A 13,185-nucleotide genomic window follows, 5' to 3' on the forward strand; every position below is an offset into this window, starting at 1 on the left:
AAAAATTCCCTCCAGGCTGTCCTTGGACCAGGTGCAGGAGAGGCAGGTGCAGGGCATCTGTGCCCAAAAACTTCTGTTGAGTGACCTTATCACCTTACCTGTGAACAGCAAGGAAAAAAGCAGTGAGCTGCCCACAGATGGCAGGAGAAGGGGAAGAAGCGTGGAAGGCACCTTATCAGGAGATGAAGCCAGACCTTGTGGAAAAGCCATCCTTCCTCAGAACTGAGCTGGAAGTGGTGAGCATGTTCCAAATTCCCAGGTGGGCCAGGTCCCCAGCAGGCTGCAGCGCTCGGGATGGTGTGGGGGGTTTGACATTCCCATTCCCTCTGCCACTGCAAATGGTCCAAGCCCCAAACACTGCTCATGGAAGAAAATCCCAAAGCCATTGTTTGCTGAGGCCCCCTCCCTCCCATCAATGCTTCACAGTGAGCACCTAAGGAAGGATTCATCTCTACTCCAGGATTTTGACTCATGGGTTTCACTCCTGCCTTGGGCCAGCAGTGGTGTCTTAGCCCAGGGTGCTGCAGTGATGCTTCGCCATCAGCTCCTACAGACACCTAGAGCTTTCTTTCTGAGAAGAGGACAAGAGATCCTGACCCACCAAGTCTCAGTCCCTGCAAGGAAGAAAAACTCAGAAAAGTCACACAAGACAGCACCACACAGAGGCAGCTTAAGTACAATCTATATTATCTCTATATTTTTTATTTGTCATCATATTTGCTCATTTCTGCAGAGTATAACGTCACAAAGACCAAAATAGAGAGCGGCTTGTCGCTGAGCTCACATCAGTTAAACACGATAGGTACAAAACTAGGTGACTCTGTCTTATTTATCATACTTTTTTCAGTCATTTATATACAAAGAACTACTCTATATGGAAAAATAATAAACAAATCCCATGGGTATGTTACATAGTAAACAAAAAAGGAAGGAAGGAAAGAAGGAGAGCGAAAGCAGGTGAGGGAGAGCAGCTCCAAGGGTCTACTCCTGGAACTGGCACATTTCCTGGGTCCTGGGCTACCATGAGCAGACCAACAAGACCATGGATGCCTTGGCCTTCTTGGTCTCAAGCTCTGGATCTCATATTTGTTCCTCCAACACAAAGTGGCTTCAGAGCCAGTGCGTGCTCTGGCACTTGCTGGTCATGAGGAAGAGCAGGAAGCTCAGTGCTGGATGATTTTGTGTGGTGTTAAAAAACATTTTATATATATATATATATATATATATATATATATATATATATATATATATAAAATTATAAAGTAGGGCAGCTGGCTTGTTGGGTACTAGCTCACCAGGCTCCTCCAAAGGCAGCTGGTGCAAAAGTTATACTTGAAACCATTACACACAGGATGCTTTGAGAATATCCAGATCCTCTGCACAGTGCATATATATATATACACATATATATATGTATGCAGGAGACATTTCAAATTAAGTTCTAAGACGTGCTTCTCTAAGCCTGGACCACCTTCATGCTCAATGTGGCAATCACACAGATTTCAGCCAGCCAAATGCAACAAAGACTGGGGGCAGTCACCAAGTGATACTAGGACATCATCAAGGCCTGCAAATGCAGAGAAAGGGGAGGATGGGAACATATCCCATGCCCCACTTTCCTAAGAGAGAGTAACATGAGTATCTTGCATTAAAGGAATATTATTCAAATCCATAGAAAACAGAAACAAAATCTGTTCAACCTTCAGCCCTGGCTTCCAGGCGCCTTATGCATGAGGAAATTTTACACCAAGCCCACACAAAGCCTGGCAGAGTGTGTTTGCATGTCTAATTAAGCAGTTACAAATTTAGGAAAATTAGTAACCAACAGCATGGCATTGCAGGATGTGTGTGAATGGGGAAATGCAGCAGCAGAGAAGCTGCTGGATCCACTGACCCTGCCTCCAGTTCCCTCAACAGTTCTGTTGATCTCACCTGCTTCACCATCCCTCAGAAACATCACTACAGGAGGAGGCACTATCCTTAAGCTTTTCCCTATCTCATCCTCACAGCAGGGAGCAAACCTGCCTCTGTCTTTAAGCCCTTTTACCCAGCTTGGGCAGAGGTGCTGAATAAATGAGATGCTCTTCACTCACTGTTGCTTCTGAAACACTCAATGAACAAGCAGATGGATTAGGAAACAAATGGAAAGGTAAACTCCAGGCAGCAAACCAGACTCCAGTTCTCCTAGCAGGACAGCAAGGAGCAATCCAGAATCACACAGGTCTGCTCTCAGCAGGGGAGGCATAAAGCAGGAGAGGAACAGAGAAACTACAGCTGAACACAGCAGCTTGTTCCAATCTCTCAATTCTGCTTCCTGCTTGCAAGTAGGAGCATCTGAACTGCAGCACTTGAGTGTGCTGCCTACTTTTCTCCTAGATAATTTTAAGCAAGCAAGAGGCATTTCCTGGTCCCTGGATAGATCTACAAAGGGATCACTTTTGTTTTGGCTCCACTAAGTACTCATGGGTTCATCCAAAACCCAACAGAAGCAAGGGGAAGCTTCTCCACTTCCATGGATGCTGGCTCCACCCTTGATAGCACTGCCGGTGCAGCAGAGCCTGTGAAATGTGCAGCAGCAGCAGCAGCAGCAGCAATTGCTGCCTGAGAAAATAAAAGAGACAAATTCGACCAGCCAGGTCATGTCAGGTTTCAAGTCTGCTCCAGTCTGCCCCAGAAGAGCTACAGAGATAAAAAACAAAGGAGTATGCAACATTCCTTCCTGAATATTCCAGCCTAAGGGTGAAACCTGTGTAGCTCAGGGGAAGTCAGTGATGATGAGCATGGGGAGAGCTACCTGTGAGAGACCAGGACCTGCTCTGGCACCTACCTCTAACAGGGGCAGATGTGATGCTAGGGGACAGGAAACAAGAAGAAAAACTGGTTTTGTGTTTACATATCTTCCCTTCCCAAAGAGGGGTGAAGGGGCCAGAGCTCTACAAACTTCCACCATTTATCATAGCCAGTCCTCAGTCTTGTTAGTAGGAGAAAGATGCTCCAGGGAGGCTTCCTGCCACAGGAACGCCAGGGAGATGGGAAGCTTGGACACCTGGTGATTAAAAAACTCCACCCTTGTGAAAATATAATTCCATCCCCACTGAGCTTTAACAAGCTTTTATAGCAACTTGGGACGCAGGGAGCCAAGGAACATGCAGAAAGCCCTGTCCTTTTCCCCTTCACTCCCTCAAGTGACTCCAGGACTCATAACCAGGTGCTCAGAAGGGTGGGGACAGATGTTCCTTACTTAGCACGCAGGGCAATGGCTATTTAGAAAGACCAGTCTCTGGTGTGGTCCTCAGGAACACTTATGGCTGCATCCCCATCCTATTTCCCAAGGATCACAGAGATGTTAATACCAGTGAGCTGGGGAGAAAACTGTGCCTACATCAACCATTCAGGAAAAGAAATAGAAAGCAGTCAGGTTGTCCTGTCAGAAAAAAACCAAAAACATTTTTGGCTACAACTCCAGGCTCTGGTCAGTCACACTCCACACCAAGCTGGGCAGGTGTGGAAAGCCAGAGCCCCAGACCCTGGAGTTTTGCTTGAATCAATTCAATTTGATTGCTGCCATTGGAATGGGCTCAAGCATGGAGTCCTGGCCATTCTGCGACCTCCGCATTGCTCATTGTGTCCGTACCCACAAAAGCTAATGGGAAGTGCCCACTTCTGCAATTTTTACTCTCTAGGAAGTGATATGACTTGTGTGTTTCTCCATTAATAAATTATTAAAAAAAAAACAAAAAAAGGAAAATGACAGCCTGTGCTGGCAGTTTCCCCCCCTAGAATTCATCATCGGAGCTCAGCAAGAGGGTCTTCTCGTTGTCACGGGCGCCGGAGCAGCTGTGGGAGCGCGAGATCACGTGGCTGCCGTTGCGCCAGGGGGGACCGTGCTCCAGTGTCGACTGCTGCGTGTACTGCTGATAGGCTGGAGAGAAGTTGTGGATCGCATCTTGGACAATGTCATGGGGATTCATGGTCTCCTTGAGGCTGCTGGAGATGCTCTTCATGGGAGCACAGCGACCTGTTTGGATAAGACAGGAAGGGACAAGTAAAGAACACTGCTGCCTTCCCCACACCCTTAATATGAAGGTAAGGAGAACAGGGAACATGCAGTCCTAGATCCCGCAAAAGGTGTGTTACAGACTTCCTTAAGCAGCTGCTGAGGAAATGCCACACAAGTAGTGTTGAGTTTTACCAGTGGTGCTCCTAAACCCAGACACCGTTAGTCAAGTGAATCCACCACAGCACCAAAGGGGGGACATACCATGAGAACGGGACATACCCACAGTGACAACCTCCACTACACACTATTGGTGCTGGCCTGAGTGTGCAATGAACACAGTCAGGTAGGAGGTGCTCCTCTAAACACTTTCAGAAGACAAAAACTAAGTAAATTCTAAAGATATAGGAGAAATGGCATTTGCCATTCCACTCACTGCAAATTAAGACTGCTAGGTGGTATCAAAGTGCCCATGGGAAAGAGATCATACAAGTAAAAAGCAGCACAAAGTAATGAAAAGAGGGAAACAGGCAGTACTAGAGGCAGAACTACCCCATGTGTCATGATGATACCATGAAGAACGCAGCAGATGGAGAATGTACCACCCAAGTGCTAAGCACAGAGGGAAGCGGTGTCTCCTAGGAGCTGCCATGTCTCATGGCTACTAGGTTCCATTTCCAGTGTGGGCTTCTGGCTCTGCTCAGTTCTGGGGATGAGCTCCCTAGAGAACCCAAGTATGCTGATCATCTGTGGCAATTATAAAGTGAAGGGAGGCTGGGGTGAGAGCAGCTCCTTTGAGAGCCTGCACAACTCTTCAGAGAGAAATTACCAGAGCTCTGACACAAATGCTCTAAAGCTCTGCGTTAATGCCCACGCTGCTGTTTTACTACTTGTAATCCAGACAACCCTAAAGCAGCTGTGTGAGGCACTGGAGTCACAGACTTGCAAGGAAAGGGGAGCAAGGGGCAGGGCAGGTTGTAGGCAGGCTAGGAATCAGGAGAGAACAGCATCCCAGTTAAAAACCAACTGAGACAAACACACAAAGCATGCTGTACCTACCGTATGGCCCATATGATGGAACAGCTGCATCAGGGACCAGTGGCCAAAGCAAGGGAGAGATAAAAGGAAGAGGAAAGACAGAGACAGAGAAAGAGGAAATAACAAGAACTGAACAAGGCCCACCGCAGAAACATTCCCCACTGTACTGACCTGTAGTTTACCCTTGCATCACCCACAGATCTCATCTCCCCCCACTGCAACCACTGTTCCTCCAAAACCTCTGGAGCTGGCTGGGATGGAGGGGTCCCTTACATAGACACTGCCCAAGGGCTGCTGTGTTCCAGCACCTCAGCACAGATCTCCTCCAGAAGGAAGGAAGCCCTTTATTTGGAAAACACTGGACAGACTAGGCACAAAACCCCCTTTTCCCAGAGATAACATCCATCTTCCCCAAAATAAGAATTTTCCTTATACCAGCCCAGCCCTCACAAAGTCATTACAGGAAGATCCTCCTCCTCCGTGACAAACATATTGCCAAAGCACAGCCTCATCTTCCCAAGCCAGATTCAAAACAGAGCCTGTTTTAGGCCCTGTCCCTCCTGCCTTCAGTCTGTTACACAATCTGGAGCAATGGAGTTCCCCTTTGGGGAGATAGGAAGAAGGACAAACCCATTCTACCGAAACAATGCAACATCTTACAGCCCTCAGGTCTGCAACAAGTTGTCGTGGGTGGCATACTGGGGAACTGAAAAGGGAACAGTGCAATTCAGTCAAGGTTTCTGCCCTGAAGAGCTGTTGCACAATAAATCTGTTCAGACACCACACAGGAGGGGATGTGGTGTTTTCCAAGCTATCAGGTTGGGAGTCATATCAGTGTGCTGGCTGCCTGAGGGACCAGCCTCCACCCAGTCTCACTACCAAAGAGACAAGCCATATGCACTGGCATGCTTCCTACCTTGGGCATCAATCCTCTTGTCCACATACACCTTGTATGTGAAGGCGTGGCGCAGGGCAATGGCTGCAAAGAACATCTCCACACAAATGATGAAGTCTTGATAGCCAGCAGCTACTGTGCCTTCACCCACAGACACATTAGCAGAGTGGATTTTGGGGATGGCACCACACTTTTCCAAGATGGCCAAGAGCATCCCTAAACAAAGTAATAAGTTCATGTAAATGTGCAGAAAACATGGTCTCACAGTAACTGCAAAGAATGGAAATTTATCCAGCTGTTTGTGCTGTGTATCCTAGACACAAACCCACCCACCACAGGAGCTACAAACAGAGTGGGCTACAAACACGCACCTCTGGTCACTTATACAACAGAGAAAGGAAGAATAAAAGGAGACAAATACATTTAGGCAAAGACTGTTCAAACACCGATCCTCTTCTATCCTCAACTGACACAAACTGTGGAACTAACTGCTGTAGGACTTGATTAAGTCCAAAAGGGTAAGAGGAGTCAGATATTTTTGTAAGCAATCCTGTGATCTCAGTGCTGTCCCAAAATAGGTTCTTTCACACAGTGTGCAAGAGGCCAATCCACACAAAGAGTCAAGGTATTTGGCTTATTTACTTATTTAGTTCTGCACAGAAAGGGGTGCTGGCTGGCAAATCCACAAAGCCAGCATGATGACTACCAAAGCTTTTTGCTATTTATACATTTTACCAAACAAAGCCACTCATATTCCTTGGCTAAAAGTTACCTAATTCTCTTTTTAATTAGTATTCTGTCTTCTATTGGTTAATGGGCCCCTCCCTGCTCATGCTAATTAGTCTGCATGCTCAGTGTCTCTCTCCTTTTGAGCTGGTGGTTTCCTGGGTCAGTGGCCATGATCTCCCCCTGCCAGAATTACCTTTTACTCTGTAGGAGCTGATTCAGCACAGCTGCTGAGCCATCTTTATTAATTTCTTCCTTACCTTGGGGGTTCTGCCAAATGTCTTTGTGGCTTGTAAATTCTGCATTCTTCGTGTCCACTATCTGTGGTACAACCCTCTTCCCAAGCTTTGTTAACCTCCCCTGAGGTCACTGAAGAACGTTGATCCCTAAACCTTAACAAGGCAGTTCTACTGTCAAGTAATTTGTCTTTCTAACACCTGGACATCACTTGGAGCTTGTTTGTTAGCTCCTGTTCCACAGATTAAACCTCTTGTTGATTAGACTTGAAAGCATATAAAGATTAAACACCAAAGAACATAGTTTCTTAAGAAAATTTTGACATATTCCACATTTTTCAACATCAGCACTTGCACTAGCTAGAACAAAAACTGAAGTAACAGAACTTTTCATTTAAGCATATTAGTGTTTTTGACACACCACTGTAAAAAAGAGGTTTCTCCCTGTCCACAGCTTAGTGGCTGAAGAATTTCAGAGAAGACAAAGTGTGTGACCAGATGCTTCAAGATGATAAACCAGACAGCTTATTAGTTTGTCTGTAAACAGGGAGGATGGGCTATACTCCAACAGCCTGAATTCCACCTAAGTTCCTACTCAATTAGTCTTTGAAGTGCAACTCAGTAAACCTAAGTAGGGCATTGAACAGGGAAATGCTTAGAGCCAATTAGTCAGAAGCACTAAGCTTAGGTGGAATTTTGACTTTCCGATGGTGCCTCTGCTTCATGTGTAAGAATTCTGAGTGTCCTTCTCCCAGCAGTGGTTCTGTGGCAGTACACACTGCATCCAACCAGCTTGCTCCTTCACATATACCACAGACATACCATTAAAATTTTATTTTTAGAGCACTAAAAAAGCACTAAAACTTTTTAGATGTGTCACTTTAATCAATAAAATGGTAGCATGCAGATAAAATGTTGGCAGCTTGTGCTTTATGATTGTTTCAGGAATGCAGAGAACTCTTCACCCTATCAGTTGATTTTGCCAAATATAAGTTCTTGTGCACACACACAGGGATTCAGGAGCATATAAATAAAAATTAAACCGTGCAAAACAGCTTTCCCAGAGAAAAGCAATGAATGACTATAAACCAAATGGAATACAAGAAGACATTTTGTCTATTAATCAACATCTGCTCTATCAACTCTTGTGTCTGAGCCCCTGCAGAGAGCTCTTTATGCCTACCAAGGGAAGGGAAAAACAGCTCACCTTGCCAGAAGGACAGGAAGATGACAGATTTCACCATGAAGAACTTGAGGACTGGGCTGTAGGGACTGAGCAGCTCACGTGTGGCAAAGTAGAAAAGGAAGAGGGCATACAGTGCCAGGCTGACAGAGATGTTGTAGATGATCGTCACATAGAGGTAGCCACTGGTTACACTGAAAAGAGAAGATATATATGAATGCCTGAAACTTCAGCATGTTTTCCCCTTGCCACTGTCAATGGAAAGTTCCAAGAGTCCATTTCCTTCCTGCCTCCCTGTCCCATTTCCACCCCTAAACCAAGGTAGAAGAAACATGAAGCTAATAGAGATCTACCTCTGCCTTCTTTTCTCACGCACATCAACCCATGTACTCCCATCTTTTCCCCGCACACACAGAGACAATAAGCAAAGCCAGACAGAGAAAGGGCAGCCAAATCTTGAATGCTAAATAAATACACTTACTCAAAGTCACCATCCTGGTACTTGCCGAAGGCCTGAAGGATGACTGTGCTGATGGCCATGAGGGGCTTCACCACACAGAACTGCAGGGTAGCCTACAGGAATGAGAGGGGAGCAATGAGAAGTCAGGTGGTACAAGAGGACAAGCTGCCAACAGCATCACAATGGAGTATCCACTGGGACCACTCAGCAAGGCAGCGCAATCCAGCCCCAACAAGATGTCTGACCTTGCCACTTGCTAATTGATTGTGTTTGAGGATGCAGCACCCAAGAGGAGATGAAGGAGTTTCAGAAGATGTACATGTGCTATCTACTTGTCCAGAACAGGAAGAAAAACCTCTCTGTACGGTTGTTCCTAGAAGCTGTCAGCCCCACTCTTCCAGAGCTGCTTTTCACAGGCTGTGCTGCAGCACATTTATGCACTGTAACAGTACAAAAAGCAAAAAATCTCACACTGTGCTATGGCACAGACACAGCAATTTTAACAGAGACATACTGGGGAAGGAAAGCAAACTCCAGTCTATAGCTGTCACAAAGTTAGGCAAGAAAGTCCCCTGGATCAGAGGGGAACCCCGCTGTTTGAGGAGGAACTTTTGACAACTGCCACAATATTCAGGCATTTTGTAAACACAGCAATGTGTGTTGCCACACACAAGTTAAGAGCTATTCTGTTGTCATCCACATGACCTTTACTGAATCTCCCCAAAGATTCCATGGCACTTGGGATCAGCTCTATCTGTTCTGCCCGTATAAACTACTGCTCCTATTGGGACTGAGTGTTCTCTCAAAGCCACCACATTCCTCAACTTTCTGCAGATGTTGAACTTCAAAGTCCTAAAAAAAGGAAAGACTTATGGGCCTAAAAATGTCTCCCTGAAGAGATGTGACCTGTGTCTCCCTGAAGGAGGCTACAAGAGCCTGGGTAGGTGCTGACCTGTGTGCCTGTGGGGAGGGCTATGTATGGAAAGAAGGTAAAACCAAACAGTAATAATTGCTTTGGATACGATGCAATTTGTTAGTGGTCATAAGACTTCAAGGAGATTAAAAACCCCAGCACATGCCAGTTAGTGAGTCACTTTAAATATGTGAACTGGAAAAGGTCAAGCTAATTGGTAAACAACTCCATCCTCTGAGCTTCCTCTCCTCCTGATCTGGGGACATTTTAACCATTTCCCTGCAATCCAAACCACCACGTACTATTTTTAGCTGCTTCCCTAGAAGATGCTGTAGCATACGGGAAGCACATGGATGGTGTGTGATCCATGTGTGAGGGTCACCAGACAGAGGCCCAGCAAAGAATCTTGATCAAGACATCTTTAAGGAAACAAGCTTTTTCTATTTCACACCACAGACACCAGCACACCACCTCACAGCTGAAGGTCCACAGGCAACACAGGCAGACTGACTGACCCACAACAGGGACCTGACTGAGAAAACTGAGAGGGGACAGTGTGAAGGTGGTAAGAAAAAAAATTTATAACACACAGATTCCTTCAGGATGAAAGGGACCAGAAAGAGCAGAAAATGGGCAGGTAGTGATGGGAGGCAAAAGAAGTGCTGGAGATACTGAGAACAGGGCTAAAAAGGGCAAGGTGTTCCTTTCAGTACATTTCTCTTCCAGATCATCACTATGGTGGATACTGCACGGGTCAGCACTGACATTTGTTCTGCTGCCCTTTCACACTAGCCTTCCCAGGAATCTACCTTGAAAAGTCTTCCCCAAAAATCCTGAAAGTCTAGAAGTACCAGAAAGTGAACCTTGACATCAATAATTTCTCACCAAGACAATATTTAAGTTCAAGCCAAGAAGGATGGAAGTATTTAGGCATCTCTTTTCAATACACCTCCCTCACAGCATCCACAGCAGACTTAGCAGTTAGCAAAGGGCAGGCATGAGTTGAAAAATTGCTGCGAAATACCAGCAAAAGGAAAGCAAAGTATCTACCAAAGACAGAGTTACCAAAAGAGCTGGGATTTGGGGAGGCCAGCAGAAAAAACACATCTTCCCCATACCCCAAGGTGTGCTTCTAGTCTTCACTGTTGTGAACAAACTTTCCAAACACAGACATGTGCAACCCAGGTAGTGACTGCAAGAGGCTGTGGGACGTGAGAAGCAAGAAGTCGAAGGGAAATTATTTCACCAGCATTCATTCACTTTCATGGGTGCTACATCTGCTTACAATATATTTAAAAAGTAAAAATTAACATTAGTAGCAATAAGAATAGGTAATGCAGTGAATCAACCAAAGGATGTCCAGATGAAACATATGAGAAACAGCTGAAGTAACATACTGGGTTCAGACCAGAAAAGAAATTAAGAAGCAAGAAAACAGAAAAGCTGTAAGGACAAAACATGGGGCAGGGACAAATAGAGCACATAAGCAAAAGAAGCAGTCCTTTGAAAATGGCCACTTGTGCAGCACAGCTTAACACTGGATATTAACATGAGGCTGCACTGTACTTTTGATGTTCCTGCATATTGCTAAAACACAGAAGATGGGCCATGTTGTTCAGGAGAAGCCAGGGCAAATATCTAGACCTGCTGACTGAAATTACAATGACCTGAGCCCTTTCAAAGAACCAGACCTGCTTCACACTGCCTCCTTCTGTGCTCATTTCAGCAAGTGAGCAAAGCCTTGAAATTCACCTGCTGTTTCATGACAGCCAGAGGTGACTGACCTGCAATGAGCAGACAAGGGCTGTATAGAGGTTTAGGCCTCCCCCATCCACCCGCCCTCGACATACCCAGTTCAGCACAGACAGACACACATGGTGAGCAATACTTGGTTCCGCCTACAAACCAATGTGTCATGCTCAACCTCCACCCCTCCTCAGCTCCAAACCACAACAGCAGCACTGGGAATTCAGGAGGCTGTTACACAACTGTGGGGTGTCTGCGACACAACACAGACATCAATTTCTTGGAATTGGGACCTCTGTAACCCAGAAATTAAGAGAGTTTCTTCCTAGGATTAACATCAGTTCCAGGAGATAACTTGTGTCTTAAACTAAGGCCTTCCTGGTGTGGGGTTGAGTAGAAAATGTTAAAATCATTCTTAACATATTTAAATAATTCTTAACACCAAACCAACCCTGAAACACCTCCTCTTCTCAGCAGTCTGCAGGCCTCTCAAAATGCTATTAGAGCCCCGATCAAAGATCTCAGAAATTCAGCAGCAAAAGGCACCATTGCCACCCCCACACACTTAATTTCTGCAGAATGTTCCAGCCCATACCTGTTTGCAGAATCTCAGGAATCCAATTGAATATGTCTTTCCCCACAGGCAGCAAGTCCCGTACACACAGCTGGACCTGAAAGAACCAACACAAGATGACAGAGTTCACAAGCAAGATTTGGGCAAGAGTGCAAGATTCCTACCCTCTTTATCCACCTCTCTGTAGCCAAGTTGCAGGACTGGTGCTTTCTCCAACAATGACTGCAGTTATGGCCATACCGTCTTCTAGAGACGTGTCTAAAACAACATCCTGACTATACACAGCAATTTTTTTTTCCTGTCACTGAATAGCATGGGGAGAAATATAGATCCTAGAGGAGACACACAATCAACTGAAGACAGAAAAGATTCAAAGGAAGAGAAGGGAGTAGGAAAATAAACAAAGGACAGGCAGGTGTCCAGAAAAATTGTGAATCAGTCCAGCTTGCCTAAGAGGATGTGATCAGCCTGATCTGTCTCAGAGCAAGGTAAAATCATCATCATCCATGCTGCCCAGTTCCAGCAGACACTTGCCACCTGACACAGTTTTTCAGGACAGGGATAGAGAAATAGTAGATGGGCACAGAAGGAGGACAGCGTCATGCTGTAAGCACAATAAATACTCACTCAATTGGTTTCCCTCTGATCTCAGACATGATGGAGCTCTCCCCTCCCAAATACTCATAGCAGAGGCTGAGAAAGTTGTATATTACAAAGGCTGCAAAGACATCAATCACAGTAAAATGACAACCAACTTCAAAACAGGTGCAAGGACCAAAAGCACAGGCAATAGACCAAACATTAGCAGGGACTGCTTATGCAGCACCTTTCTCTTCAAAGCACTCCAGATTTTCACTGCATTTATCATCCTACCTCAGCACTCACAAGACCATCTGAATGGGAGTTTGGCCAAGGTCCCAGGCCAGCTCCATGACTCATGCCAAAAGGGTCACAGAACCATATAAAACTGTGGACAGTCTCTGTTTTATTTGGCATCTGTAAGATGCCATTCTTTACAGGGTTCCTGTGCATTATTCCAGGACATTACACTGGTACTAAATAATCTGGAAAAGGTATCTCTGATCCATCAGCCACATGTTATCTCCTGTATTTAACCTTTTAGATGATGAACATAGTTTGTCTCTGCCAGGTAACCAGGCTATAGACATAAGAGTTGGAGAAACAAAGAGTTTATAACAATCAGTGAAACTCTGTTTCCACGTCTTGTGGGGACTTTTGCAAAACAGGCTCTGTTCTTCATTTTCTCAAAAAGATAAAATTTCTTGTGTGCTGAATAAAATTCTCCTTAGACCACCTCTTTTCTGCCTTCCCCAGAAACCTGTTACAGATGACAAACAGACTGACCACTAACACTCTGACCCATTTCAGTTCCCCATAACTACAGATGTATCTCCTT

The 13,185-nt window shown here is 45.4% G+C and overlaps 1 protein-coding gene across 2 annotated transcripts in view; it reads right to left on the bottom strand.

Moving 5' to 3' along the window:
• Positions 1–675: 675 nt before the first annotated feature.
• Positions 676–13,185, bottom strand: part of TMEM184B (transmembrane protein 184B) — a 30,263-nt gene continuing 17,753 nt past the window's right edge. The window contains exons 4-10 of one of the 2 annotated variants that reach the window (XM_066549737.1): positions 12,396–12,486; positions 11,790–11,865; positions 8,557–8,648; positions 8,100–8,269; positions 5,952–6,146; positions 5,057–5,080; positions 676–4,018 (exon numbers count right to left, since the gene is read on the bottom strand). In XM_066549737.1, the coding sequence (XP_066405834.1) occupies positions 3,777–4,018; positions 5,057–5,080; positions 5,952–6,146; positions 8,100–8,269; positions 8,557–8,648; positions 11,790–11,865; positions 12,396–12,486 (890 nt within the window). In that variant the 3' untranslated portion in view covers positions 676–3,776. The remainder of the gene's footprint in view (positions 4,019–5,056; positions 5,081–5,951; positions 6,147–8,099; positions 8,270–8,556; positions 8,649–11,789; positions 11,866–12,395; positions 12,487–13,185) is intronic. The other variant, XM_066549738.1, reaches the window with a different exon arrangement.

This window comes from Molothrus aeneus, chromosome 5 (assembly GCF_037042795.1).
Source record: "Molothrus aeneus isolate 106 chromosome 5, BPBGC_Maene_1.0, whole genome shotgun sequence".
NCBI lineage: Eukaryota > Metazoa > Chordata > Aves > Passeriformes > Icteridae > Molothrus > Molothrus aeneus.